Source organism: Sebastes fasciatus, chromosome 20, assembly GCF_043250625.1.
Source record: "Sebastes fasciatus isolate fSebFas1 chromosome 20, fSebFas1.pri, whole genome shotgun sequence".
Taxonomy (NCBI): Eukaryota; Metazoa; Chordata; class Actinopteri; order Perciformes; family Sebastidae; genus Sebastes; species Sebastes fasciatus.
In genome coordinates this window covers 9,728,637-9,754,023 of record NC_133814.1, presented here as the reverse complement: position 1 = coordinate 9,754,023, position 25,387 = coordinate 9,728,637, and the positions used below count along the sequence as shown (strand labels likewise).

General features: G+C 41.8%; 3 protein-coding genes across 3 annotated transcripts in view; 2 read left to right on the top strand and 1 right to left on the bottom strand.

Annotated features, from left to right (window-relative positions):
- Positions 1-261: 261 nt before the first annotated feature.
- tex2l (testis expressed 2, like) lies at positions 262-18,275 on the bottom strand. The gene is made up of 12 exons (XM_074620840.1): positions 17,956-18,275; positions 11,820-13,240; positions 9,050-9,250; positions 8,381-8,711; positions 6,550-6,827; positions 5,742-5,891; positions 5,536-5,635; positions 4,819-4,951; positions 3,370-3,507; positions 2,728-2,937; positions 1,053-1,173; positions 262-958 (listed from the first exon to the last, which is right to left on the bottom strand). Exons 2-12 carry the CDS (start codon positions 13,206-13,208, stop codon positions 785-787), a joined length of 3,225 nt encoding a protein of 1,074 aa, XP_074476941.1. The 5' UTR covers positions 13,209-13,240; positions 17,956-18,275; the 3' UTR covers positions 262-784.
- The window catches only part of mlst8 (MTOR associated protein, LST8 homolog (S. cerevisiae)), a 118,211-nt gene continuing 94,642 nt past the window's right edge, over positions 1,819-25,387 (top strand). The window contains exon 1 of the mRNA XM_074620831.1: positions 1,819-1,828. The gene's annotated coding sequence lies outside the window, so the exon portion shown is untranslated. The remainder of the gene's footprint in view (positions 1,829-25,387) is intronic.
- Positions 19,805-25,043, top strand: neurl2 (neuralized E3 ubiquitin protein ligase 2). The gene is made up of 2 exons (XM_074620834.1): positions 19,805-22,494; positions 23,834-25,043. The coding sequence occupies exons 1-2, from the start codon at positions 21,723-21,725 to the stop codon at positions 23,947-23,949; spliced, it is 888 nt and encodes a 295-aa protein (XP_074476935.1). The 5' UTR covers positions 19,805-21,722; the 3' UTR covers positions 23,950-25,043.

Here is a 25,387-nt window from a genome sequence, read left to right as displayed (position 1 = left end):
AAACGCGCTGTTTTGAGCTCCTGACCCCTGTAACTTTGCAGACCTTTTACACGCACAAAAAAAACAATATAACACACTAAAAGAACGGGGGAAAGCACAAAACCACAATAGGTAACTAACAAAGAAAAAGTCAGTCCGGAAGTTGACTCACCTTTGGCATCAATTGGAAAATGACTGAACAACATCATCAACATTTTTTAATATCCAGCAATGTTATGTTTAATTGCTTTTTTTTTAAATATTAAAATTGAGAGGCATTAATTCAAGTATGAATAAAGAAACTGCAACAAGGTCTCATAAAAGATTCACAAACATTTCGTCTGAGCTGTAAAAGAGTCCGCAGGGAAATGAAAGATTTATAGAAGATGTGTAGAGAATGAAACTGGCAGGTGTTTTTCTAGGTTTTATTTAATAATATCCATCATCTCATATCCAAAGTGACACTGAGCTGTAAACGTCAAAGCAGCAATAATCTCATAGGGATCATTCACATGTAAACATTGGCAAAAGGTATCACTTGTAGTTGTTTGTACAGCAATCTGTCACAAACAAACCCTGGACTCTCCGTGAGCCACAACATCAAACCTTCAGAAACTCCTGGTTCGGAACATAAACACAAGTCTGCCTATAAGAGCCACTGAAATCTATAGAGGCAAATATAATTTAATGTTCTGTTTGGTGGTTCTCATTCCTCCGCTTCTTCCCCCTTTCTCACTGTGAATATATAACATAATGAGTCCATTTTACAGGGTTCCAGCTCTCTTTTTATCATCAACATGAGGCACTAGTCGGACTCTGCCCCAGAGATCTCAGTTGGGATCCTCTCTATGGACTCTGTGGAGGAGCTTTGGGACCGTCGGGACTGAGAGGACAGGTGCTCGGAGGCTCGAGGGCCGTCCAGCCCGGAGTGCATCAGGGGTAAGTAGATGTCATCCATGTTCGGCAGTACAAACACTTTCTGGAGAAAGAAAGATTGTGAGGGAAGCTGAGAAAATGACCCCTTTATAGTAGGGCTATAGTAGGTGCCGTTATTCTTTTTTTTTTTTTTTTACCTGGAACTCATCCTGCAGTTTCTTTTCAATCCACTCGGTCACATGACAGAAAGTCACCTCCCTCTCCCCCAGTTTGGGACGGACGTGCAGATCCAGCTTGGGCGGCACGCAGAAGCTGTACCTACAGAGGAGATCATGACAGAATCAAATATATCACATCTATGTTGAATTGCTGTTTTCAGCCACGTTTCACTCTCATGTTACCCTATTGCTTGAAACAGGCTAAAATTGGATCGGAAGAATAAATAAATGTTCTTTTGGCCGGAGATGAGGTGCGAAAAGTGAGTCACACCACCAGCAGTCACAAACGTGCAACATGCTGCTGAACATGAACCGATTTGTTTTTGATGTAGCGTTGTTTCTGAAGTCAGAGTGCGTTTATAACATGGAATAATTGGTACAACAGACCGAAATTGATATAAAATGTATATATATGTAGTCTTAAATAAGGAATCTTAGTGTCTCAATCAGGAGTAGAGCTGGATATATAGCTAATATATGGTTATTATCTTATTAGCAGATAAATCGGTGTGTATGTTGGCTGACAAGAAATCACAGTACAGAAATGTCAAACTGCAGGTTTGAGGCATAGACTGTATATATAGATGGACAACGCGTCTCCACTTCCTCCCACTGTACAAGCCAAAATATCCCGGATACGGCAGCTGCGGTATCGAGGTCCCGCCCACACAAACAGCCGATCCAATCATAAGCCAAACACGGCCGCAACTTGTTAGCGTGAGTCACCTAGCTGCTACTTGAAAGACAACAACTAACCATAATATCTCTATTACTACATTTATGATCAAATTGACATGTTCTATTACACAGACTTGTGACATTACAGAAAGTTAAAGTTACATCTCCTCTCTCGTACATTCCCGTGCCACCGGCTGAGTGACTACTTCACTCAGAGCAGCTGTCAATCATGACGTCTTACCCCCTTTTTATAGCATTTAATAATACATTTATTTGACGGGAACTTTTACTTTTTAGTTTGGCCCATGTCCCATCAGCTAACATGGAGGGGGCGAGGTCTATGACCTGTGCTGCAGCCAGCCACAAGGGGGCGATCCAGATGTTTTAGCTTCACTTTTGGGGAGCTGTCATGTCGTCCATCTTTATATACAGTCTATGGTTTGAGGTCATTTAGAAACAGTGTCATCATTTCATAGTTTGTCCACCAGAGGGCACAAGTTGATTCTTACACTGTAAAATGTCGAGTTAAATATTTCTCTCGGTCATTATAAAAAAAAGTGTTGAAAAATTAATATCCGCTAATATATCATTATCAGAAACTCACACATTTTGAGATAGGTCGACAACATCTGGGTATTGGTCGGCTATAATCCAGAGCCACTAAAATAGCAACAAATAGGAAATAGTAACATTGAGTTTGGATTTTCAAAAGAGCAATTATTTGATGGACGAATTCTGAAATCAATCGAACAACTTCCCGAAGAATTGAATTTGCAAAAGACATTATCTTCAGTGACACAAGAAAAGCAAGAGAATATATGAAAACAGCCTTCCGAACAAGAGAAACTGTTAATTGCAATTGATAAAGATAGTGGAAAAAAAGGTGTTTCATGTGAAAAACTGTAATAATTGCAGTCTCCCAGTTAAAGCCTCCACCTCCAGTGTTATGAACAGTGGAGAGAAACTCAGTATTTACCATATCCTGTCTGTAGGTGGCGGCGGGATGTTGACGACCAGAGTCCCTGACAGCTCTTGAACCTCCACAGTGAGCAGCAGGGGCGTGTTGGACATCTCCTCAAACTTCTTCTTAATAAACTCATTCTCTGTCGCCTTCTGGAAGTACTTGGATTTAGCGATTTTGTCCACAAATCTCAAAATCTTCCGCCCAGTCTTTCCGCCCCCTGGCCTGTAAGAGAGGATTAGAGAGGAGAGAACAGGAGATTTAGTATTCAGATGCTAAAGTCAGACTTTGAAGAGAGATGAGAAATGTAAATGAAAAGGAAAGCGTGAGCCATCTGGAGTGTGATGTCAGCGCGGTTTATTTTCTGCTTTCGAAAAGTGAGCATTCACAACACAGAGGGGTAGAAGCAACACTTAAAGGTGTTGCTTACTCAGAGTTTCTTCCTTTTTAAGTAGCTGTTTATGTAAAGTATCACACAAGAGTAGCAGCTGATGATACATTTGTGATGTTCTTTAATTAACGCAACCTTTGAACATCTTTTGCCGTTGAATGCAAAAAGTCATATTAGTATTTAGTATTGTAATGTACAGTATATAATATACACACATAGGCAGTATTTGTGTTTGACGCTACACTACTTTATGTATCCACATTTACCCGTCAGTAGCTGGCGTTGATCCCTTCTCTCCCACTGGACCCTGGGGCTCAGAGACAAGCAGCTCTTCCTCATCAGACGAACCAGCGCTGGAGGACTCCTCATCACTGTCCGCCAACACGCTGAAGATGGGCCTGCAGCTGGGAGGATGCACGGGCAGACAAGTTAGGAACGGGCGGATGGATAACAAAATGATGGTATGCATGTGAAGCATCAATACTACAGAATTTTCATAATTTTTGGCATTAAAGTGAAAGTGAAATTTAACGACGCAGACAGACTTATGGACAGATGCACGTATAAGAACAAATCTTGCAAATTTCTGTGTCTCAGTGGCTTAAAGAGATTACAGTAACAAATACAATTTTTCTATCTCTGTGTAGCTTCAGATGCGTCACAAACAGCTAATGTAAAGCTTTGCCTGGGTTGTAATCCCCACCACTGCAGGTCTATGACAGGCAGGCCTACGCTAATCAATGTAATGTGGAGCTCTGCTCTGTAGATCAAGGACTAGAGGGATAAAAGGATAGAAAGAGAGGAGTGTAGGTGTGTGTGCTATAATACGAATGAAAATACAGGGTTTAATGTTATGTGGGCTATCACTCCTGCTACTTGGCCTGGGTTAATATGATGAAATACACCTTAAGATGATAGAAACACTGAGGTATTGATTTTTTTTAAAGGGGCACTCCACATATTTTACACATAAAGTGCAGCTTACTCATCACAAGGAGTACCACTTAGCCTGTAAAAACAGCTGTATGATGTCACCCTTAGTTTTCGGAGGGAGCTTTCTAAAGCCTGAGAAAATATTCCTGGTGATGACATCAGGCAGTGAAGGTCTAAACGCTGCGTTCCATTTTACCTCGGAAATCGGAACTCGGGGTCGGGAATGATGTCGCACCCGAGTTGACTGCATTTCAGTACAACAAGTTGGAAAACATAATAGAGTTTCCTCCAGCCAGGTTAGAAAACAGTTGATAACAACACATTACTTTGGTATTTTGCACATGCAAACACCATAGCGACATGTCCACAGATAGAAGTTGGACAGTACTGTGTGTGCGACTGATTTAATGAGGCACAAATAAGACAGAGGTGCTAACAAACAGTATATTACTATAGTTTTTTTTTACTGTTGATACGCGGAGCAGCCATCTCGATTTTGAGGTCGGGGTTGGTGAGGTTCGTCCGACTTTCCGAATCGGAAATCCGACTTTATGGGGCGTTCCAATTGAAATTTCTAACTCGGAAATTCCGTCTTCCCAGTTCAAATGGAACACAGCATAACTTAAAGCCTGCTACTGGCTGCTGCTACTACTAGCACAAATGACAATATCTCATTCACATTATTTTATAAACAAAAGAAGGTTTAGAATAATTGGGAAACACACAAAATGCTAGGACAGGTATGTTGTATTTGTGTATGTGTGCTGCATCATAGTACTGACCGCGGGCTACCGGTTTCAGCCATACAGTCTGCATCCTGACCGCCCTCTTTACCCAGCTTGGACAGGTTGAACTTTGTCTGCAGGGTCATCTGCAGGGCACCAGTGTAGACCAGCTGCAGCTCCACCCACAGGCCTGCAGGGGGGGGGGGGGGGCAGCGGGAGGAGGTCAACACCAGACTACCGAAATCAAGACACACAGCTCAATCTGGACATACACACACACTGCTTAGTGGGCAGATTAAACAGCTTTTACAGTGATTATCAAGCCTTGAAATTAAATTTATAACAAATTAGGATGGATTTTAAATCCCCTTTAGGGGCTGAAAACCAGATAATTTGTTGACGGGCGGTTGTGTAACAGCGAATTGGAGTGGAGAAACTGAAAAAAACGATGTGGTCGCACACGTAGAGGCATGCTGACACACTTTCCCTTCGTCATTTGGAGTGTTGTCTGCCAGATTGCCTGATTTTAAAACACACACACACACACACACACACATACACACAAGCCAATATGCTCTAAATGTTGAGGGCCGTGGCGTAATGGCTCTCCTGCTCCGTGAGATTACAACAGGATAACAGCGTCTGATCTGATGCTCTGCAGTACTCAGCTGTAATCACATCAGCAACAGGTCATCTCCTCACTCATCTCTTGCATATGTGTGTTTGCATATTAGATGTTTTTTTGGCAGTGTTTGCCCTCCAGCCTGTACTAACCTCTGTGGTTGACCTCTGGTCGGGAGGTAGCGGTGATTTGCGGCATAGAGCAGCCCATATCCAACTCAGTGAGAGTCAGCTCATTCATAAAATAAGGCAGCTGTAAAGAATACATAATATGATAGTTTTAAAATGCATCACACTTAGAAGTAATCATTTCTGTGACTTTAAATTAACACAGTAACTTTATACAAAACTGCTCGCACTCTGATTTTGCTCAGCTTCTTCTGGATCTTGTGGGAAACCATGTCGGCCCAGTGCTTCTCTCGCAGGAAGTCCCAGAAGATTCGACCAATTAGAGCGTTGGCCCACGCAGTCTCGCTCGTCCCAGGCTGCTCTGTTAGATCACAGGTACACTGTAAAAAAAGACAGGTTTAGTATAATTTAGAGCTAAAAATAGGAAGTAATTATTGTGTTTATTTACAGTGGTGGAATAAATGGATTAAATAAGAGGATCATAATTAAACAATAATGAAGGACTTAGCCGTAAAGAGTTTTTTTCTCCTACGTATGTACAGGTGTATGTATATATATTTGTATGTTTGTATGTACATGTATGCACACCATCATACCAGCCAACTTTAAAAAAGAATATATATTTTTTTTTATTTATTTTTATTTTTTGGTTTTGTTTTTTCATTTTTTTTGTCATCTTTAATTTTTTCCTTGTTTTTATTCTTGTTAATATTGTCATTATTCCTATATTTTTTCTAATTTACAATCAATTTGACTTATTCACTATAAAATAAATTATATAAACATTGTAGGAATGATATAAGTCTGAACAACATCATATATAGGCAAATGTAAATTAATGTTAACTCCTGCATTCCTGCAATAAAGTATATTTTTAAAAAAAACAGGAAGAAGAGTAGAACAATTTCTTAAATGCTGGAAATGCCACAGTGCTACTCACTGCACATGCAATATAACATGTAAAGTGTCCGGCTCTGGAATATCCCTACAGCCTCACTTAATTTGCTTCTCTTAATTGCATCTGCAAACGTGCCTTACATTTCTTTTGATGGTGGGGCTCATCTCTGTGCTGCTGGCTCCAGGACTGGAGAGGGGGGTCAGCTCCTCTGTGGCCAGGAGACGAGCCATGTAGCCCGGGTAGTCCAGCAGAGTGAGGCCCCTGGTGCTACTGGAGGTCTGACTGATAGGAGCTGCAGGTATGCAGGGGACCGGAGGTGTGAAAGAGGCGTCGTCGTCACTGCTGCCGACTCTGCTGGGGCCTCTGCTGCTTGGGACATTAGCTTGGGTGGTAGCGCCCTGCGCCAATGCTGGGTCACCTGGGAGAATACAGGCAGCATTTGGAAATCAATACATATACGGTTGTAATGATCATTCACAGAAAAAGTAATTAATTCCATCAATACAGCAAGAATCACGTCAGATATTCCACTTTGCCCTTTTTCACCTACCAATGTTAAGCTACTATGAATGAAGCTTTCATTTTCACTTTAAAAGTCTTGCAGCCTTCCTTTCATAGCTAGGCTTTTAATATGAAAACCTCAGGAAGTGCTGAGTTTTGGATGAAAACATTATTTCTGTTAATAAAGAGAAATTGAGAGCCACAGCGTGGTGAGTATGTAGTCACCGTGACGTCACTCATTGGTTTGTGGACTACGGTTTTGAAGATTAAAGTTCGGCATTTGGTTGTTGTCATCTTGGTTTTTTGCAACCAGAAATGACACAACAGGGTGAAGCTAAGTACAACCAAACTCTGAATAAGACGTTTTCAGGTGACCGAAAAGGTTATTATTAACTTCCATGAACTGAAAACACACAACTCAAGATGAAAACACGGACAGCACCCAGACCAGACAATGCCGTGGTAGCGACCTGTCAGACACCGTGACGTCACCCATTGGTTTGTGGCCTGCCGTTTTGAAGGCTCAAATTCAGCCTTTTTGCCCATCGCCATCTAGGATTTTTGCAACCACAAGTGACACGAGAGGGTGGAGCTAAGTACAACCGAACGCTGAATTTTTAGGCAACCAAAATGTTACAATTAACTTTGATGGACTGAAAAACACACTGAAAGGGTTAAAGTTGAAAGACAAAAACATTGACAACACACAAACCGGACAACGCGGTGGTAGCGACCTGTCAATCCCCAAGTTAGCCGCGCCCTAAAGCAAACCCTGTTTTATGGTCTATTTGACTCTAAATGGGACCATAATGTACTAAATGAACATCATGCTGAATTAAAGAAGACTTGAAACTAGCGATTGAGACCATAAACTCATGTTCGCAATGTTTACTGAGATAATAAATCAAGTGAGAAGTAGGCTCATTTTCTCATAGACTTCTATACAATCAGACCTCTTTTTGCAACCAGAGGAGTCGCCCCCTGCTGGCTATTAGAAATAATGCAAGTTTAAGGCACTTCCGCATTGGCTTCACTTTTCAGACCCAGAGGTTGCCCACCGTGTGTAAATTGACAGTATACAAAATTTACCATCAGAGCTTGTTGTTATCTTATCTCTCAATATATAATACATTTCCGAGAATGTCAAACTATTCCCATAAAATCACTAAACCAAGACCTGTTCCTAACTAATGCATTAAACAAGAGTGAGGCGATGTAAACAGGAAGTGTGATGGACCAAAAGACAGATTTGCATTAGATAATAAAAGGCATGTTTTTTTCTGATCCCTTTGCCCTTTCATGTCACCAAACAACTGTGAAATCTGTGTGTTCCCTCGAAAGGGATCGGCTTTGAAATGCAAAGAATTGGAGCATGTAATCCATAATCCACACACACATATAGAATTTCTATAGATGCCTTTATCTGGAAGCCCTCTCTTCCCTAATGCATTATTAACGTTTTTGTCGTACCCGGTCTGGACACACATCTGCCAGGCTTCTGTCTGTCCCTCTCCTTTTCTCTCTCTGTGTCCACGGACGCAAACAGGAAGTGACGAAACCACTCTTCTTTCTCTCTTCCCGTGCGGCCGAAGAGGTAAAGAGTGGTGGGAAGGTCACGGACGTGTTTGGAGGAACTTTGTTGTGGACTTGACGGTTCGGCTCCCGGCTCCTCTCCACGACTCTCCTCCGACCTTCCTCCCTTGTCCTCCTGGGAGTTCGCTTCCGCGGCCAGTTGGATGCAGATGGGATACTTTGGGTTCCACATCCTCTTTCGAGCCAACACAGATGGCAGCAGGAATACCTTTGGGGAACAGTGTCAAAGCAAAAGACAACCGTTAAATGCAGTCAGATGTTCCATTTATGAATTATTAAGAGTTGATCTATTTCTTTTCTCCATCTTTGTTTATTTTCTCTCAGGCATTCCAACATCCATGCATTAATTAATCAAAATATAATAACTGGATAGTGAATGTTACATAAAGTTGGACTAAGTTTACTGCAGTTCTGCCTTACATACAGTATCAGAACAAAACCAGAATACCAAAATATATCAGGCCTTCACTTTCCTTTTGTACATCCCATTTAAAAAATTACATCAGCCTCAGGTACAGAACAAATATTCCCATAACTTCATCATACTTTGCTCTTTGCAAGCTGAAAGGAGCGCGACTTGACGAAGGCGGCCTCGTGGACCCTCTCGTCGCACGTTGCCCTGCGGCCAATGTTGTTACGGGGGGAGTCAAGACGGAGACAGGAGCCCTCCAGGGCAGCGAACACGGAGTGAGTCAGAGATGGGTGGTAGGTTTCTGGGTCATAGTTGAGTATCTCATTCATCCAGCCCTGAAAAGGCAGAAAGTAGGTGTTAATTTCAATCAAAACCATGCACAAAATGAAGTGGAATCACGTCATGATGTCTGTAATCAGCTTAAATGTAAATGTGATTATAAATGTGTCTTTTGTGTGGGTCCGAAATATCAAACATGATAAATTCTCCTCTGTGGATTCCCACATAAGTTATTTTTAACATGGAAAAATTAGCTGTGGAACAAATGCAGTACAGAAGGTGAGTCTGCGAGCTGAGGGCTAAGAGGATTAGTCATCCATAATAATGTTAGTACTAGAGGATAGACAAGGAATATAACAACCAAAATATTGTTTTTTGTGCCCTGGATTTGGCCTCCCAGGCAACGCGTCATTTCTGGCTTCATGCTATTGTCAACAAACTCTACCAATCAGAGACTTTAGAGGGTAAATGTTAGGGTTAAATTCAGGGTTGGGGTTAGGGAAAGGGTGAACCATATCTAAATTGATACAGTAAAACATTTTGATTTTCAGCAGTAGTCTGAAATGTCCTGAAGTCAAACATATCAGTCATTATCAGGCATTAATTTTTTTCCCAGCAACCCAAAAATCAAAGAATAATTTGGATTTGCTCGCTGTGGCCACCTGCGGTTTGTTTTGATTGACGGATACGGAATGGATTTAAAAAAATTGCTGGCTTTTAAATCCTGTGAAATAAAAAAGAAAAATGAAGAAGCTTTAGGATAAAACTCAGCTCAGTCTGAAAAAATGTTCATTAGGATGGCTGCATGTGAGCTGAATGCTGTCATACGATCCCCTTTAAGAGCTCAGTGCTCCCTATTAATGCTCCAATTAACTAGTAAGCAATGTATTTATTCATACTGAAATTTTATTTGTTTTTCATTTATAGTGGTGTCAGCCTCTGGCCTCGTCTCGGGATTGTGCCCGCAATCAAACACCATGACTGTTCTCTGTCTGTCATCTGATTGATTACCAGACACCTCACAAACCTTGTGGCTCTGACTTTCACATTTCAACAGACTGAAACCAAACTGCTAATGATCAAACAAGGGAATCATCTCAACACTGAGACAGTAAACCCCTCATTTCCAACCATCACCACCTGACAAATTACAGCTCCCTCCTACCTGTAACCCCAACTAATTGCCACTAGAGCTGACAGTGCCTGGGTGGAAGCTGTCCTCTCCAGTTGCCCCGTGACAAGCTCAGCCAAGAGGAGAATAGTAATTACCACTGCGACTCTGGTAGGTTTTTATTACTAATTGCATTCTGGGCATCTTATGTAGTTGCGTTCCACTTTCAGATACTCTGTGAAGGAAACAGTCAGCAGAGGTCCCCGACTTGACACCGTTCTTTCAGAACAAATTAGCACGGGTGAAAACAATTTAGAAGTACTCTTGTTACTGTATTTGGAGTAAACATGCATTTTAAAGAAACCTAAGTTTCTAGGTGTTACCCCCTGCTCCCAGTCTTTGTGCTAAGCTGAGCTAATTGGCCGTAGCTTCATACTGAACGGACAGACATGAGAGTGGTTATCAATCTTCTCGTCTAATTCTTGGTAATAAAGGTATTTCCCAAAATGCCAACTATTGCTTTAACAGACAAGGGTTGGGTGGAACAAAGAAATTAAATTCAATGCCTGATGATTCCCGCTGCACCCGATTCAGTGGTTATCAGGCCATTAAATAGGCGTAATCCGTCGCTATAAGCACCATAGATGTAGGTAAGTAGGGGCCTACTACGTTGTGAAAGTGAAAGCGAAACTTAAAAGCAATATATTCTAATACATAAAACTGCATGAAACGTTATGTTTTAAACACAAACAAAAAGGTTTCTTTAGGTTAAGGCAACAGAATCATATAGGCGCAGTTTGAACTTTCCGTTCGGGGGTTCACAAAAAAAAATCTAGAGAGAATGTAATATGTACAACACAGAGAGGTCTAATGTATTGGGATGAGTGTAGCCTACATATTACACCCTCCAAACAGAATGTGATGCAAGCGTCAGCAAACTGCGCCTGTGAACAAAACTACAACTTTTTAGGATTAGGCAACAAAAACACTTAAGTTTAAGGGAAAATATCGTGTTTTGGCTTAAAATACACTTTTGAACCCAAACACAACTACCTATTGTTGGTTTTACATGGGATGCAAACTCCCGCCTCCTGGGTGAAAACACGGTGTTTTGTGTTGCATCCTTCGTCCCTGACCACGCCCTGGTCTCCACCCCATATGGATTTCACGCTGTCTACACTACAGCGCCTGACTTCCACTTCTGCTCCTTTCATAATTACTACGGTCGCTAGAGGTCGCTGTCATGCTCTTTTCTACCTTCTTTCGGTGATCTATCATGCGAATAGATGATCAAACCTACTAGTGGGTGTAGTAGGCCCCTATTGACCCACATTTAATGGTGCTTATAGCGACTGATAACACCTATTTAATGGCCTGACAACAGTCCAATCGGCTTATAAGTGCCCAGGTATTATTTATGGAAGACATGTTGAGAAATGTGCGACTGCTGTGGCTGAAAATAAGGTGAGAACAAAAATGTGACACTTTCCTCCTTAACGATTCACCAGATTTACCTTGAGGGTGTCAGGCTCAGAGCTGATGGTGCCACCTGTCAGAATCTCCTCCCCCAACAGAGTCTGTGCTTGTCTGTGTGGAGGAGCTGAGCAGCGAGACCTGGGGGAACCGATCCTAATGAGCAACAGTCCGAGCAAGAAGCCCAGTGCTAATCCCAGAGCCAGGCCAGAGAAGTATGGACTGAGAGGTAGGATGAAATAGCCATAGGACAGCACGGCCACGCAGAACAAACTCATGCGTGGCAGAGGATGAGGGGGTTGTGGAAGGGGAGCAGTCCGAACCAGGGGTGCTGCGAGGGTAGGCGATGTCCTCGCCTGCCCGTGAGTATCCACAGCTAATACTTGCATCACGTCACCATCTGTACATATTTCCAGCTCCTCGTCCCTGTGATGTTGTCTGTGGTGATGCACGGGGCAGGGGCCACGCCGGCTTCCCCCAGGATGTCTAACAGAAGGCCAGTCAAACACAGGCGAAACATCAGCGTCTGCTTTTCTGGTGTTTCTCACAGGAGACTCTGAGAAAACTGTGTCCGTGCTACCTTCACGCCCCAAACCTCTGGAGCTGACCTGGTGAGCCCCCTGGCTCTTACACTGGTTCTTGGGGCTTCCCGCGCTCTCCTCTCTCATGATCTTACTGAACATGCTGCTCAGAGGCTCGTGCACAGCCTCCGAGAGCTTCCTCTTGGTGTCCTCTAACTCCATTTTGAAGAAGCTCCCTCTCAGACCCTCTCCGCAAGGGGAGTGCGAGCTGGGAGAAGGCGGCGCGGTGCGAGAGTCGCCATTGCTGCGGTTTTTCGGTTGGGTGAGCTGCTTCCACAGGTGGAGGTTGAGGCGGGAGTCCGATTTCGATTGCGACACCTCGGGTTCTGAGCGGGAGAGCTCCGTGGAGATGGACTTCACGAGGCTGAGAAGGGGCTTGGGTCTTAGGGTAGAGCCTTCTTTGAACTCCAGCTCCGTGGAAAGAGACTTGACCAGGCTTGAAAGGGGTCTACGGGTTGGTGAAGAAGGGCCCGGGGAGAGGAAGCTGGTGCCGCCGGCGGAGCAGTTGCCCAGAGAGCCAGGGGACGAGGGGGAAAGAGGGACGTGGAACGACTGGGACTGCAACTTTCTGTCATCCCCAACAGAAAGATGCCTCTCCTTGGAGAGAGATATAGAGGGGTAGTCGTCGTCGTGGTCGAGGGAGAAGATGAGCTCGCTGTCATCCAGACTGTCCCATTCTCCCTCCGTCCCAGTCAGCTGGATCACAATCCCTCGAGGGACATGCCTCTTGGTTCCAGCGCCTGGGGAGAGGCTGAGAGCCGGGTCGTGGGGCTCCTGAGGAGGTCCGCCACCTCCTCCTCTTCCTTTACCCTCGCTTCTTCTCTCCCCATTTCTTCCACTCTCTGCCATTTTCTTGACTTTACATCGCACAGCCAAGGCACCTACGAGACAGTGAAAGAGAACAAATAAAGAACACGGTCAGCTACATTATTAAGCCTCGGAGGCAGAACAAATAAAAGCAGTGAGGGAATGAGTATATGAGAGAGCGAGGTTATCTTTTTCTACACTCGTGCTTCATTTTCACAGAAAGTGCTTACCGGTGCCGACTCCTCCACAAGAATGTGTCACTGTAACGTAGTTTAGCATGAGTTGTGGAAATCTACATTAATCTGTAGGCCGGTGAATCCGATCCAAATAAGCACCTCTCCCATAGCTGTCGCTCCACATACGGAATGGGTTTAAGAGGGATGCAAAAATAGACGAGACAGTCTGTTTCCCCCAAATGTTGCACTAAATAGGGCAGCTCTGGCTTGGATCTAATGTCTTTTGGGGCTGATTGGATGCCTATATAGAATTCATTCAATTTCTGTGCTTTGTGTGGATATGAAATGAAAAAGCATAGTTTGAGTAAAGATGCATTTCAGTATTAAACAAAGAGAGTTTATTTTTGGCTTGCTATCTAAAAAAGCACATTACCACATTTGCTCCCTGAAGTCAGCACGCCATCTCCCCACGAAAACAACTACAGTCTCTTCCAGTCTCACCCCCCTACAGAGCGAACTGTCAGCCGAGACACAGCCCTCCCTCTGGTGTCTTCTCAAGCTGTTTAAAGAGTTACTTACGTAACCCTGAAATTAATACTGAGGGGAGTTCAAATATGCCCTCTATCATCCTCCACCATGTGGCTTTTGTGTCAGAAGCATTAACACGTTATCCAGCCACCGCCTACTGACTTGTCACAAATGATGAGCCCAACACAGAACGGTGAGGCGGTGTGTGCGTTATCAGCTGTCATTTTGCGGGTGAAAAGAGCAGCTGTGCATCACTGGACACAAGCTGAGGAAAACGGCAAGGCCCCAGAGGGGACCCTTTCATTTGCCGTCTCTCTGGGTCAAGTGCCCTGCTCTTCATGCAAGTTAAACCCTACCTCTGACTGGTCTGGCATTTACGTAACTGTATTAACAGCGCTGTGTGGCACAATTTCAACCAATTCCACAGCAGCTGGTGGATTCTGACTAATCTGCTCTCACCCAAAATGGACGGTGGGGAGATAAACCTCACAGACAACACATGCAGCCAGGCGGCATTAGGCCTTCCTCGCAGCTTTTCACAGGGTGGTGGGAAGAGGGACCGGGACCTGCTGCAAAGTGCCAGAAAACACACTCACACGCACATCAGGCAGACTAAAGCACTGTTAAGCTAACAATGTTGTGTCCAAGCTAATTGTAGAACATTAAGAGGACAGGCCAACGTTGCCATATTGTCAAGCTAGTTTGAAAGCTTTATTTTCACCAATCCAAATGGTCATATATCAAATCACTGCAGCAATAAGTCATCTTTTTTTGCATAACCTCATTGTAACTGGATGTAAAATGAATCTTTCCTCATAGTGGACGAACCAAATCAACAAGTTAACAACTTTTGGGCTTGAGTGTTACAATATCCACTGTGGAGAGTCTTTAAACTAAAACATGTTTGTTTGCGCCGGGGTGCAGCTTGATGAAAAATCTCGGGATCACTAATGTTATTACAATTCATCCGGTGGGAGCATGAATGTGTGTGCCAAATTTCATGGAAATCCAACCAATAGTTGTTGAGATATTTAACTCAAAACCACAAACTTCATGTTCATGCAATAGGAAAAGTCAGGGGATCAACAAAGTCAGTAAACCTCTGGGGACCTTGAATGTGTGTGTAATGATCCATAGAGCCACACTGCTAGCCTAACACTAGCAGCTGAAAGCTGGGAACCTTGAGATTAATTTGAGATGCTGCTCAGCACTGGGTGTCAAGTTCTCTTCTAGTCATAAATCAGAAATAAACATGAATGAATGAATGAATGAATTATTTAAAATGAATTCTAAAAGTGTATAAGAGCGTAGAACATTATGATAGAAGTATTTGATGACTATTCCCATGCTCTATTATGGCTCATAAGTTGTTGGAGCAATTTTTGGATTGATACCATTTGTTACAGAGATTTAGTGCTAAATTTAACCATTTTTTACCATTCGACAATTGATAAAAACGATCAATAATCCTTCCAAAATACCACATTAAGACACCAAGATCTTGAGGAACACCATAGAAAAAGCCATGCTGTGATTTGGGTTCAAAAACTTTTGTCATTTGGAGATTTCTGCAAGAATTGCATTTTTCGGCAATTGGATGGCGAGCACTTCTGTTCTGGAAACTGCTCAGAAACCCCCTTATTGTCAAACCCCCTTAAGCCATCCATCCTCTGAATGCTCTAGGTCTCTAGTTTGTGGCTGTAAAGTTTCATAAGGCGTGATTATCCTAGAGGTCACCACAGGTCATTTTATACAGTGATGTTAAATTTTAAGAAATTGCCTCACTACACTGAAATGTCTACTATGTGGACTAACATCATCACACATGATTACAATTGGGCTCATTGGATCCACAAGAGTCTCAGCTTTACAGTGATACCCAATTTATGTAATTCAAGACCCCAGTATGTAGAAATATTCAAATACACCATTTTTAGATGGGCAAAAATAACACATTTATACTGCATGAAAAAGAACTGCATGGTTTTTGCCCCAAACTGCATGTGATTTTCATAAAGTGGGCATGTCTGTAAAAAGCAGACTCTTAACAGCTGACATGGTAGCATGACATGGTTGGTAGCAATGGATTCCTCATCTGTAGCTTCACTCTAGTCCTAAAACTGAACCTATTAGAGCCTCTGAAAGAAAAGTAAAGACAGTCGGGAACCCCTGTGATCCTGCGGAGGGTTGACTATTGTAAGTATTCAGCTGTGAGGACCCCAGTGGGCAAAGACAACCAAAGAAAGGCAAGAACAGGACAAAAGAAAGCGGTGAAAGCGGTAGCCTACTGTAGAAGTATTTTTTTTTATCAATATCTGCTTGATTTATAGGATTCCAAGGGCCTGTTATCTGTTTGAGCTTCTATTTATGGGTGATGCTTCATGATAAACTCTAATATAAAAGCTGTTAAGGGCTCCATAAGGCTGCGTGTGAAACACAGAGCGATCATGTGACGACTGTAGCACGAAACACAGCACACATCTGCTCTGAGTGTTTGATCAATCCTTTGCATTCTCAGTGAAAGCATCAACCTAACAGCCTATCTGTGACTCAGTGTGTGTGTGTGTGTGTGTGTAGGGGTTTGTGTGCCACCCTCTGATCAGACACGAACAGTAACAATCTCAGATTAACATTAATTCAGGGTTTTACTGTGAAATCTGACAAATCACACAGCCGGATTACGGGCTAAACCAACGCGTGGCGGGGTGTGTTTCCAAGCTAGCTCATCTCCGTGACCCAGTGTTGATTGTATTTATCACAATCCATCAGAGTGCCTTTCTATCAGTGCTGCTATTCATATGCTTAAGGTCAGATGCTTCTGTACAGGGTGCAGGGGGTCACTGAATGGTTCGATGAGTTTGAAAAATTTCAACCAATGGGAACACCTGTGGGAAATTTTGAACCGAAATGAAATGCAGCCATTTTTCACAGTAATTGTAGCGCAGTTATTACTAGTCAGTCTTTCAATAAAAAATAAAAACAAATAAAACAAATAAATTATTATTATTGAACAATGAAAAGTAGGCTATTATAGTTTTTCCCTTTCGAACGTATGCACAGTGAAAGTCAATACATCATATTGTTTAGAAAGTTTTACATTTTTTGGCTCCTTTTTTATGACATATTGTAGGGCTGCAATTGACGATTCTTTTTTTTAAATTCATTGATCTGTCTATTATTTTTGCGAGAAATTGAGTTCACTGAGTAAAGCAACCAGAAAATATTCACATTTCAGAAGCTGGAATCAAAATTGAAATTTAATGAACCCGATTCATCGTTTATCAAAATGGTTGGCAATTAAAATAATAGCTGATAACTAATAGATTTATTGTTCCAGCTCTGACATACTGTAGCTATTATGAAAGGACAAATAAGCTATAAGCCTGTTGGTCCCCTGTCAAAAATATGTCAAACATTGTCTGGTTGCAGCTTCTCAAATGTGATAATTTACTGCTTTTCTTTGTCATATATGAGAGAAAAGTTGTAGAGTAAACTTGAATTTTGCAAGTCAAATAAAACATGCAATTAAAATATATGACACGTGGGCTCTGGGAAGTTATAATGAGCATTTTTCCTTTACTATCTGACATTTTGTTGGCTAAATAATTTGGTTAAATTGAGACAATAATCATAATGAAAAAAAAAAAGTTAATTTCAGCCCCAGTTACACCAGAATGGGTAAAGCATGGGCAGATCTGAAAACAATGTTCTGCTGACACCAAAATATGTGACCCAATCCAAAATCAGTTGGGTCATATTAAAAAGTATAAATGCACACAATGCAAACAGCACATGGCCCCTAACTTGTACAGGGGCTATTTATAGTACTAAATTAAAATTCACCAGTGTAGCACCTCCAGCTTCACCTCCAGAGCTGCACTCTTTCTCTTTAAAGTGCACAAGACAAGTGTGACATGCAGACAAGACAGCAGAAGTTAAAGTGACTGTTGCAAAACGCCATCAGTGCATCAACTGTGCAGACTCCTATTCTTACTTTTGAAGAGAATTGCTAATGTGTGCAGCGCTGATGATGTTTTTGCAAGAAAAAATGACAACATAAATGGAGATGAGGAATATATACTTACACGAAAAATAAGTCTGTGCATGGAAATGTGACTAAACCCGCCGGTCAGGGATGTCTTCTGCTGGTTCCCTCTCCATCCATCTGTGTGAGCAAGGAGGACCACAGAGTCTCTCTCTCTCTCTCTCTCTCTCTCTCTCTCTCTCTCTCTCTCTCACGCAGTCACACGCACACCTCCCCATCACCGGCTTTGTGCATCCAGATGTGTCACGCGCTGCCGAGAATCACAGCTCACCAAACTGATTATGAAAAGCATGGACCTCGCGCTGCTGCATGATAATCCAGATTAAAAGAGTCCTGCAGCTCCAACAGACAGACAGACACACACGCGCGCGCGCGCACGCACACACACATACACACACACACACACACACACTCACCCTGCACCCAACTCTGCATCCACACTGTAAATGCTGTATAATTGTACAAAACACATGGTGACAGCTAAAGTTCAGAAACATAATAATAATGAAATAATTAAAAAAATATATAAAAAGATAAAATAAAAATAACAATAATAATAATAATCAGAATAAAGAAATATAAATAAATATTAAGGGGTTGAATATTTTTTTTAATCAAGCTTTTTATTGTTTCATTGAGAAAAATGACTACAACAACCTAAACCATGACAAATAAAATAATATATAATAACAGATAGTAACTGTAAATTGAAAAACAAAGTATTCAAAAAACAAGGGAGGGGAAAAATGGTAATAATACGAATAAAAACATAATAATAATAATATCAAACAGAAAATATATAAAAAATGAAATAAAATAATAATACATTAAAATAATATAATAATAATCAGAATAAAGAAATATAAATAAATATTAAGGGGTTGAATTTTCTTTTTAATTACGCTTTTTATTGTTTCCTTGAGAAAAATGACTACAACAACCTAAACCATAACAAATAAAATAATATATAACAACAAATAGTAACTGTAAATTGAAAAACAAAGTATTCAAAAACAAGGGAGGAGAAAAATGGCAATAATAAGAATAAAAACATAATAATAATAATATCAAACACAAAATATAAAAAAAAAAATAATAATAATAATACATTAAAATAATAATAATAGTAATACTACCACTACTACTACTACTACTACTACTACTACTACTAATAATAATAATAATAATAATAATAATAATAATAATAATAATAATAATAATAAACACAAAAAACATTCTTTCCCTTACAGATGAACTGGTAAATTTGTGAGACATAAAATACACCCTTACTCACTTCAATACACTCAGGGGGTTTGCTGCTATAGCTTTACTTGGTCTGGTATGACCAAGGCTAATAACCTGGCTAATGCTAACTAATGTAAACAAACAAATATATCTGTAAAACTGATGTTACTGAATCTTCTCTATACTTTTCATTACACTATGTTTAGAATTGACCATTTTGCATCCAAACAAATTTTGTTTTTACAGATGATGATGATGATAATAATGATAATAATAATAACAATAATAATAACATAAAATATATATATATAGATAAAAATAAATAAAATATGTTGGGGTTAAATAGTGTTATTTTCTGATCTGGTGAGCACAGATGCAAAACTAAAGTACTCAAATTAGGATCAAGTGCAGCAGAAGAGGATACAATAATGACTTTACCCCCATCTCTCTTTCTCTCTCTCTCTCTCTCTCTCTCCTTCCCCCCTCCCTCCATCTTGGCCTATATAAAACACACCGGAAGCCCTAGAAATGACAATATGAAGAACGGGGCCGAGTGGTGTGCAGGCTGCAGCTGGGGTGAGAGACAATAACCCCCATCCATCACTGACTGGAGGAGGTGCTCCTGAATAGCATGGCTGGCTGAATGCATGACTGACAATATCAGGAATATATCCAGAACACCCTCTCTTATTCTTAATTTGTTATCTGTTGCCTTTTTATGATTATATTTTTATGATTTTGTCTTTATACTGATAGTTTAATTCCGTTGTGTCTAAGCATGAGATTAGTGGAACCAAGTCCCCAGGGCCACAGCATGGGGAGGACTATCAAAAAGCCTGGAGAGAAAAGTTTATTTTTATCTGCACGGGCAACATTGTGAGCTGGAATGGCTTTTTCTTCGACAAAGATCAGAGCCTGTAACGATTACATGGAGGACAGAAACCAGCAGGGTCTTCCCATGACAGGGCTGCGACCAATCGTACACCAGCCGACCACAGCTCTGTCCCACCTGAGCTCCATGGGAATCGTACATGCTGACCTCAAACCGGACAATGTTGTGGTTGTGGGATGCCAGCAGCAGCCACTGTGGAAGTCAAACTTAATGACTGTTCAGCCTGGTGTCTGTGAGCAGATCACCTCATCCAGAGCTCCAGAGGCCGTGCAGCATATTCCATTTAATGAGGCCATTGACATGCGGTCTCTGGGCCTGGTAGCTTTTGATCATCTGTAAACTCCAATATTTTAGGGTTTTGTTGAGCCATTTCATGCAAAATCGTCATAGTATGTATGATACAAAAGAAAAGTATTATTATCTGACCATAGTTGACCATCTGCTCTGATTGGTCAACTGGCCCACTGTTATGATTGGTCAACCGAACCAAACTCTTTGGGCTCTGCACCAGCTCCACTCTAATTAGCTTTGTTGAGGGCGTGCCAATCTACAGGTATTATGCAAATGTATTACTTGGTGACATCACCACGTTACGGCTGTAAAGGCTGGACTTCAAGCAAGGCGTTTCAGGCAGTTCAGGAGCAGTGTTTCTGTGGGAGAGAGTAACTCCCTTTGGCGTGGACTTTGGGCTTTGTAACTTTGTAACTACAGACCTTTTACATGCACAAAAAACTATATAACACACTAAAGGAAAGATAGAAAGCACAAAAGCATAATAGGTCCTCTTTAAAGCCCCAATCCTGATAAGTGATCTCTGTCCCACATCCTGCAAGGAAATCATTTCTTATCTGCACAAATTAGACTTGTTATGTAACTAATGAGGGCTATAGCAGGTATGGGGTAGCTCCTAATTAACATACTGTATAATTATAATATGACCCGATAAAAATACCGTTAGACTGAAATGATACGCACTACTGTAAATCAGTGACACAGTGAGCAGAAGCCTTTATCTTCAGTCATATATAATGAGTATCTGCTGAGGGTTTCCCTTTTAAAATATAACTCTCACTTTATATTCTTATGCTATAATGCCATTATCATAATAAATCCCTCTCCATCCTGGTATATTACTTTAATTGCTGCTTTACATAAGAATGAAATCCAGACTATATTTAGAGTGCAGCTATGAAAGGCCTACTGTTTAATATAATATCTCCCTGGCATATGGTGTTATGATAATTACGCAGCTATTACTTAGCTAGTACATTGGTTTGTTAGATTGAATGAGCGCCGAGGCCCGTGGGGGTTGTTGCTCCAACTAAGCCCACCTCAATCTTTGTGTATGTCTGGTGTGAGTGAGTGACTGTGGGCATGTGCATGTTGGCCATCCCCCTCGAAACACACACACACACACACACACACACATGCTTTGCCATCTGTTGACATATGCAGCTGTTCAAAAATAGCCCTCTACCAGAAGCTTCTCTGAGTGGCCCACAGATAAGCAGAGCAGGGGTCTTGTCGTGTGACCGAGCAAGTCGTTGTGTCTCTACAATGACCACGTGTTTGCCGCCTATAGTCCGAAATCACCGCAAGGCTGTTTGACTGGCAAGTTTCAGTAAGTCTGTCCTCATTTCTTGTGTTTTTTGACGGCGATCCAACTGAAAATGCAGCCCTTTCCTGACCAGTTCATGGAGTTCCACCCGATCCATGGTAAGCACGTCAGACTGGACCACTCAGGAACCCAGGCCACCCGGGTGGAGAGCTTTGCAAATGGAGTATGTTTCAGCAAACACGCTCTGAAGCCCGGGGAGATTTTCCTCATAGAGATCGAGGATAAGGAGCTGGGCTGGTGCGGCAACCTCCGGGTCGGCCTGACTGCCATTGACCCCATGAGCTTAGAGGTGGTACCTGAATACTCCATCCCAGACCTGACGGACGCTGGGGACAGCTGGGTTTTTGCCATCACTCGCAACCACAACAAGATCACAGAGGACGCTGGAGCGGGGGGTCAAGAAGAGGCTGGAGAGGGAGGACTGGCTGGGGGCCGGCGGCTCGGACGGGGGGAGGTTGAAGGTGGAGATGTAGGAGAAGGCGTCAACATCAAACCAAAGACTTTCTTCGCTGACTCTCACTTGCACATTGAGGATGTTCGGATCCCCAGAGACAAGCTGGTCGGTCGGAGCAGGCCCGGACGCTACAGCCACATTTTGGACGACTTGTATAAAACCAACGCCTTGCCTCCCACAGCCAGACGCAGCCGGATAGGAGTACTGTATGTGTCTAAAGGGCAATACCTGGCTGATATGCACATTGTCATCAATGGTGAGGACATGGGGGCTTCTGCAAAGGGGATCCCCTCCATCCAGCCTCTCCATGCTGTGGTGGACGTCTTTGCTGCTACCAAGTGTGTTCGAATTGTCCAGGTGGAGTATGGATGTGAGTTTCACAGTGGTACTTGGATGGATTATAAGACATTTACTGTGTAACATTTTGCAAGTGACTCAGTACTCGCAGACTCCTAGAGACACAAAAATGACTCAGAGATGTTGTTTGTAGTCATTTTGCACCTCTTTGTGGTCGCTTTGTGTTTCTTCGTAGTAGTTTTGTGAGTCTTTGTGGTCTCTTTGTGTCTCTTTTATTGCCATTTTCCGCCTCTTTGTTGTCGCTTTGTCTCTTTTGGTCGCTTTGTGTCTCTTTGTAGTAGCTTTTCATCTCTTTGTGGTTGCTTTGTAGTAGTTGTGTGACTCTTTGTGGTCATTTTGCATCTCTTTGTGGTTGCTTTGTGTCTCTTTATGGTCGCTTTGTGTTTCTTTATAGTAGTTTTGCAAATCTTTGTGGTTGCTTTGTGTCTCTTTGTAGTAATTGTGTAACTCTTTGTTGCCATTTTGCGCCTCTTTGTTGTCGCTTTGTCTCTCTTTGTAGTAGTTTTGCTACTCAGTGGTCTCTTTGTGTCCCTTTGTGGACGCTTTATGTCTCTTCGTAGTAGTTTTGTGTCTCTTTGTGTGTCTCTTTGTGGTCATTTTGTGTCTCTTTGTGGTTGCTTTGTGTCTCTTTGTAGTAGTTTTGCGTCTCTTTGTGGTCATTTTGCATCTCTTTGTGGTTGCTTTGTGTGTCTTTGTAGTAGTTTTGCTTCTCTTTGTGGTTGCTTTGTAGTAGTTGTGTGACCCTTTGTGGTCATTTTGCATCTCTTTGTGGTTGCTTTGTGTCTCTTTGTGGTTGATTTGTGTCTCTTTGTAGTCGCTTTGTGTCTTTTTTTAGTAGTTGTGTGACTATTTGTGGTCGTTTAGCATCTCTTTGTGGTTGCTTTTTGTCTCTTTGTAGTAGTTCTGCAAAACTTTTTGGTCGCTTTATGTCTCTTTGTTGTTGCTTTGTCTCTTTGTAGTAGTTTTGCGACTCTGTGGTCTCTTAGTGTCCCTTTGTGGTCAATATATGTCTCTTTGTAGTAGTTATGCGTGTCTTTGTGGTTGCTTTATAGTAGTTGTGTGACTCTTTGTAGTAGTTTTGCAAATCTGTGTGGTAACTTTGTGTCTCTTTGTAGTAGTTGTGTGACTCTTTGTGGTCGTTTCGCATCTCTTATCATTTGATTGACTTTCCAAGAGGAAATACTAACTGCCACTACATAAGTCGGCTCTGGCCCAGGGACCCATTCAGTAATGCATCTATTTTTTTTAATGCATGTTTCTTCATCATTTATTCTTAATTTCTCTTCACTGCTGTTATTCTGCTAATCAACAATCTGTTTGTGTATTTTTGTCCTCCTTCTGTGTTGCTTCAGTCTCGTCCTTGCAGACGTTGTGTAGGAAGGCCGTCCAGAAGCACATTGTCCACAGGATGGCCATTGACTGGCTGGAGCTGCCAGAGGCACTGAAGCACTACTGCAAGTATGAATGAAGGACACCTACAATGGACAGAACTATCATTTCTGAGCTCTCTCCCAGTTCCTACCAAGAAAACAATATTTATTTTTGTGATGGAAATCTGTGTTTCAGTTAAAGAATAAAGCTAAAAGCATTTTGACAGTTATACTCTTGATACTTGCCAGATCCCTGATACCGCTGACATGATTTGTGTGAGTTGACAACTGCCAACTACAATAAATTCACGGTATTTGTTAAATTGTCTGTGTGATTCTGCATCTTCTTTCTCATATTTTTAGTTTGTAGAATTGTATGCTATTTTATTGTTATTTAATTAATCAAGTTTCTACTTCACACTGTTTTACTACTGTTATTATAGCTTTTAATTATATTTTATTACATTTTTATAATTGTATTGTCTCGTGTGCATTTGTCTCAAATTATCAAATTGTGAAATTGATGATTTTTTTTGTCTTTTCTGTTGTTTTCACGGTCTACACTTTCTGTTCTGTCTTTTTTTCATCTTGTCAGTCATCCGTGAAGTACTTTGAACTGCACTAACCTGTATGAAAGGTGTTGTAAAGTACATTTTGAATGATTGATTCTTCTTCTGAAGTGTTAGGAATGACTCGTATGTTCACCAGCCGTGACGCTGGTATTGTTTTCCCCTTTTGAGTCTGTGAGTGTGTCATCATGGTAAAATGTGGTCCTTAAGACACCTTCAGTATGAGGAACATCCACAGAGGCGGTTTGGGTACATGCCAGGTGTCTGTCTGTCTGTGGACAGATTTTGACAATGCGATAGCGTGACAACCGTGCAAGACGCAGTCACGAAACTTAACAGTTATGTAGTTGAGATAAAAATGAAGGTCGAGTTCAAAGATGGGTGTGGTCCAAGCAACGGCACCCACTTTACGCCCCTAGCCCGATTTGGCTTTGCGGCTGGTGTGATCCCATCACAAGATGGTCTCTCTTGAGTTTGGGTTTTTACAAAATAATGTATGAAATGAAGCAAAGTCCTGGTTGTTAAAATGTGTTATGAAAGGGTGACTCAGCGGAAAAAACAGACTGACAGCATCTTAATTCTTTGAGATCTTTTGATAGTTGGTAGTTTTTTAAGTTTTCTCGGTAACACTTCGTTTTGTGGCAGCTGCCAATTCTCTGGTGTTTGCTGTTGTTTCCCTTTTCCCTGGTGTTTTTTGGTTGAGTTGCTGAGTGATTAGAGGGTTATTCAGTTCACCTGTTGCGCAGGGTGTGGGGACTGGCTCTTAAATGATAGTTGAGAGCAGCTTGGTGCATTCCCATCTTGGCCAATCAGGGGGTAACGACGCCCTTTCTGTAGGGCTTAAAAGAGGAGGGAAATTGCACACACAGTGTCATTCTGATCTCTCCTTCACTCAATGCAACATGTATTATCAGCTTTACCAGAAACTCTGGTCTGTTTTGGGCACTTTTGGGATTCTGTGATCTTT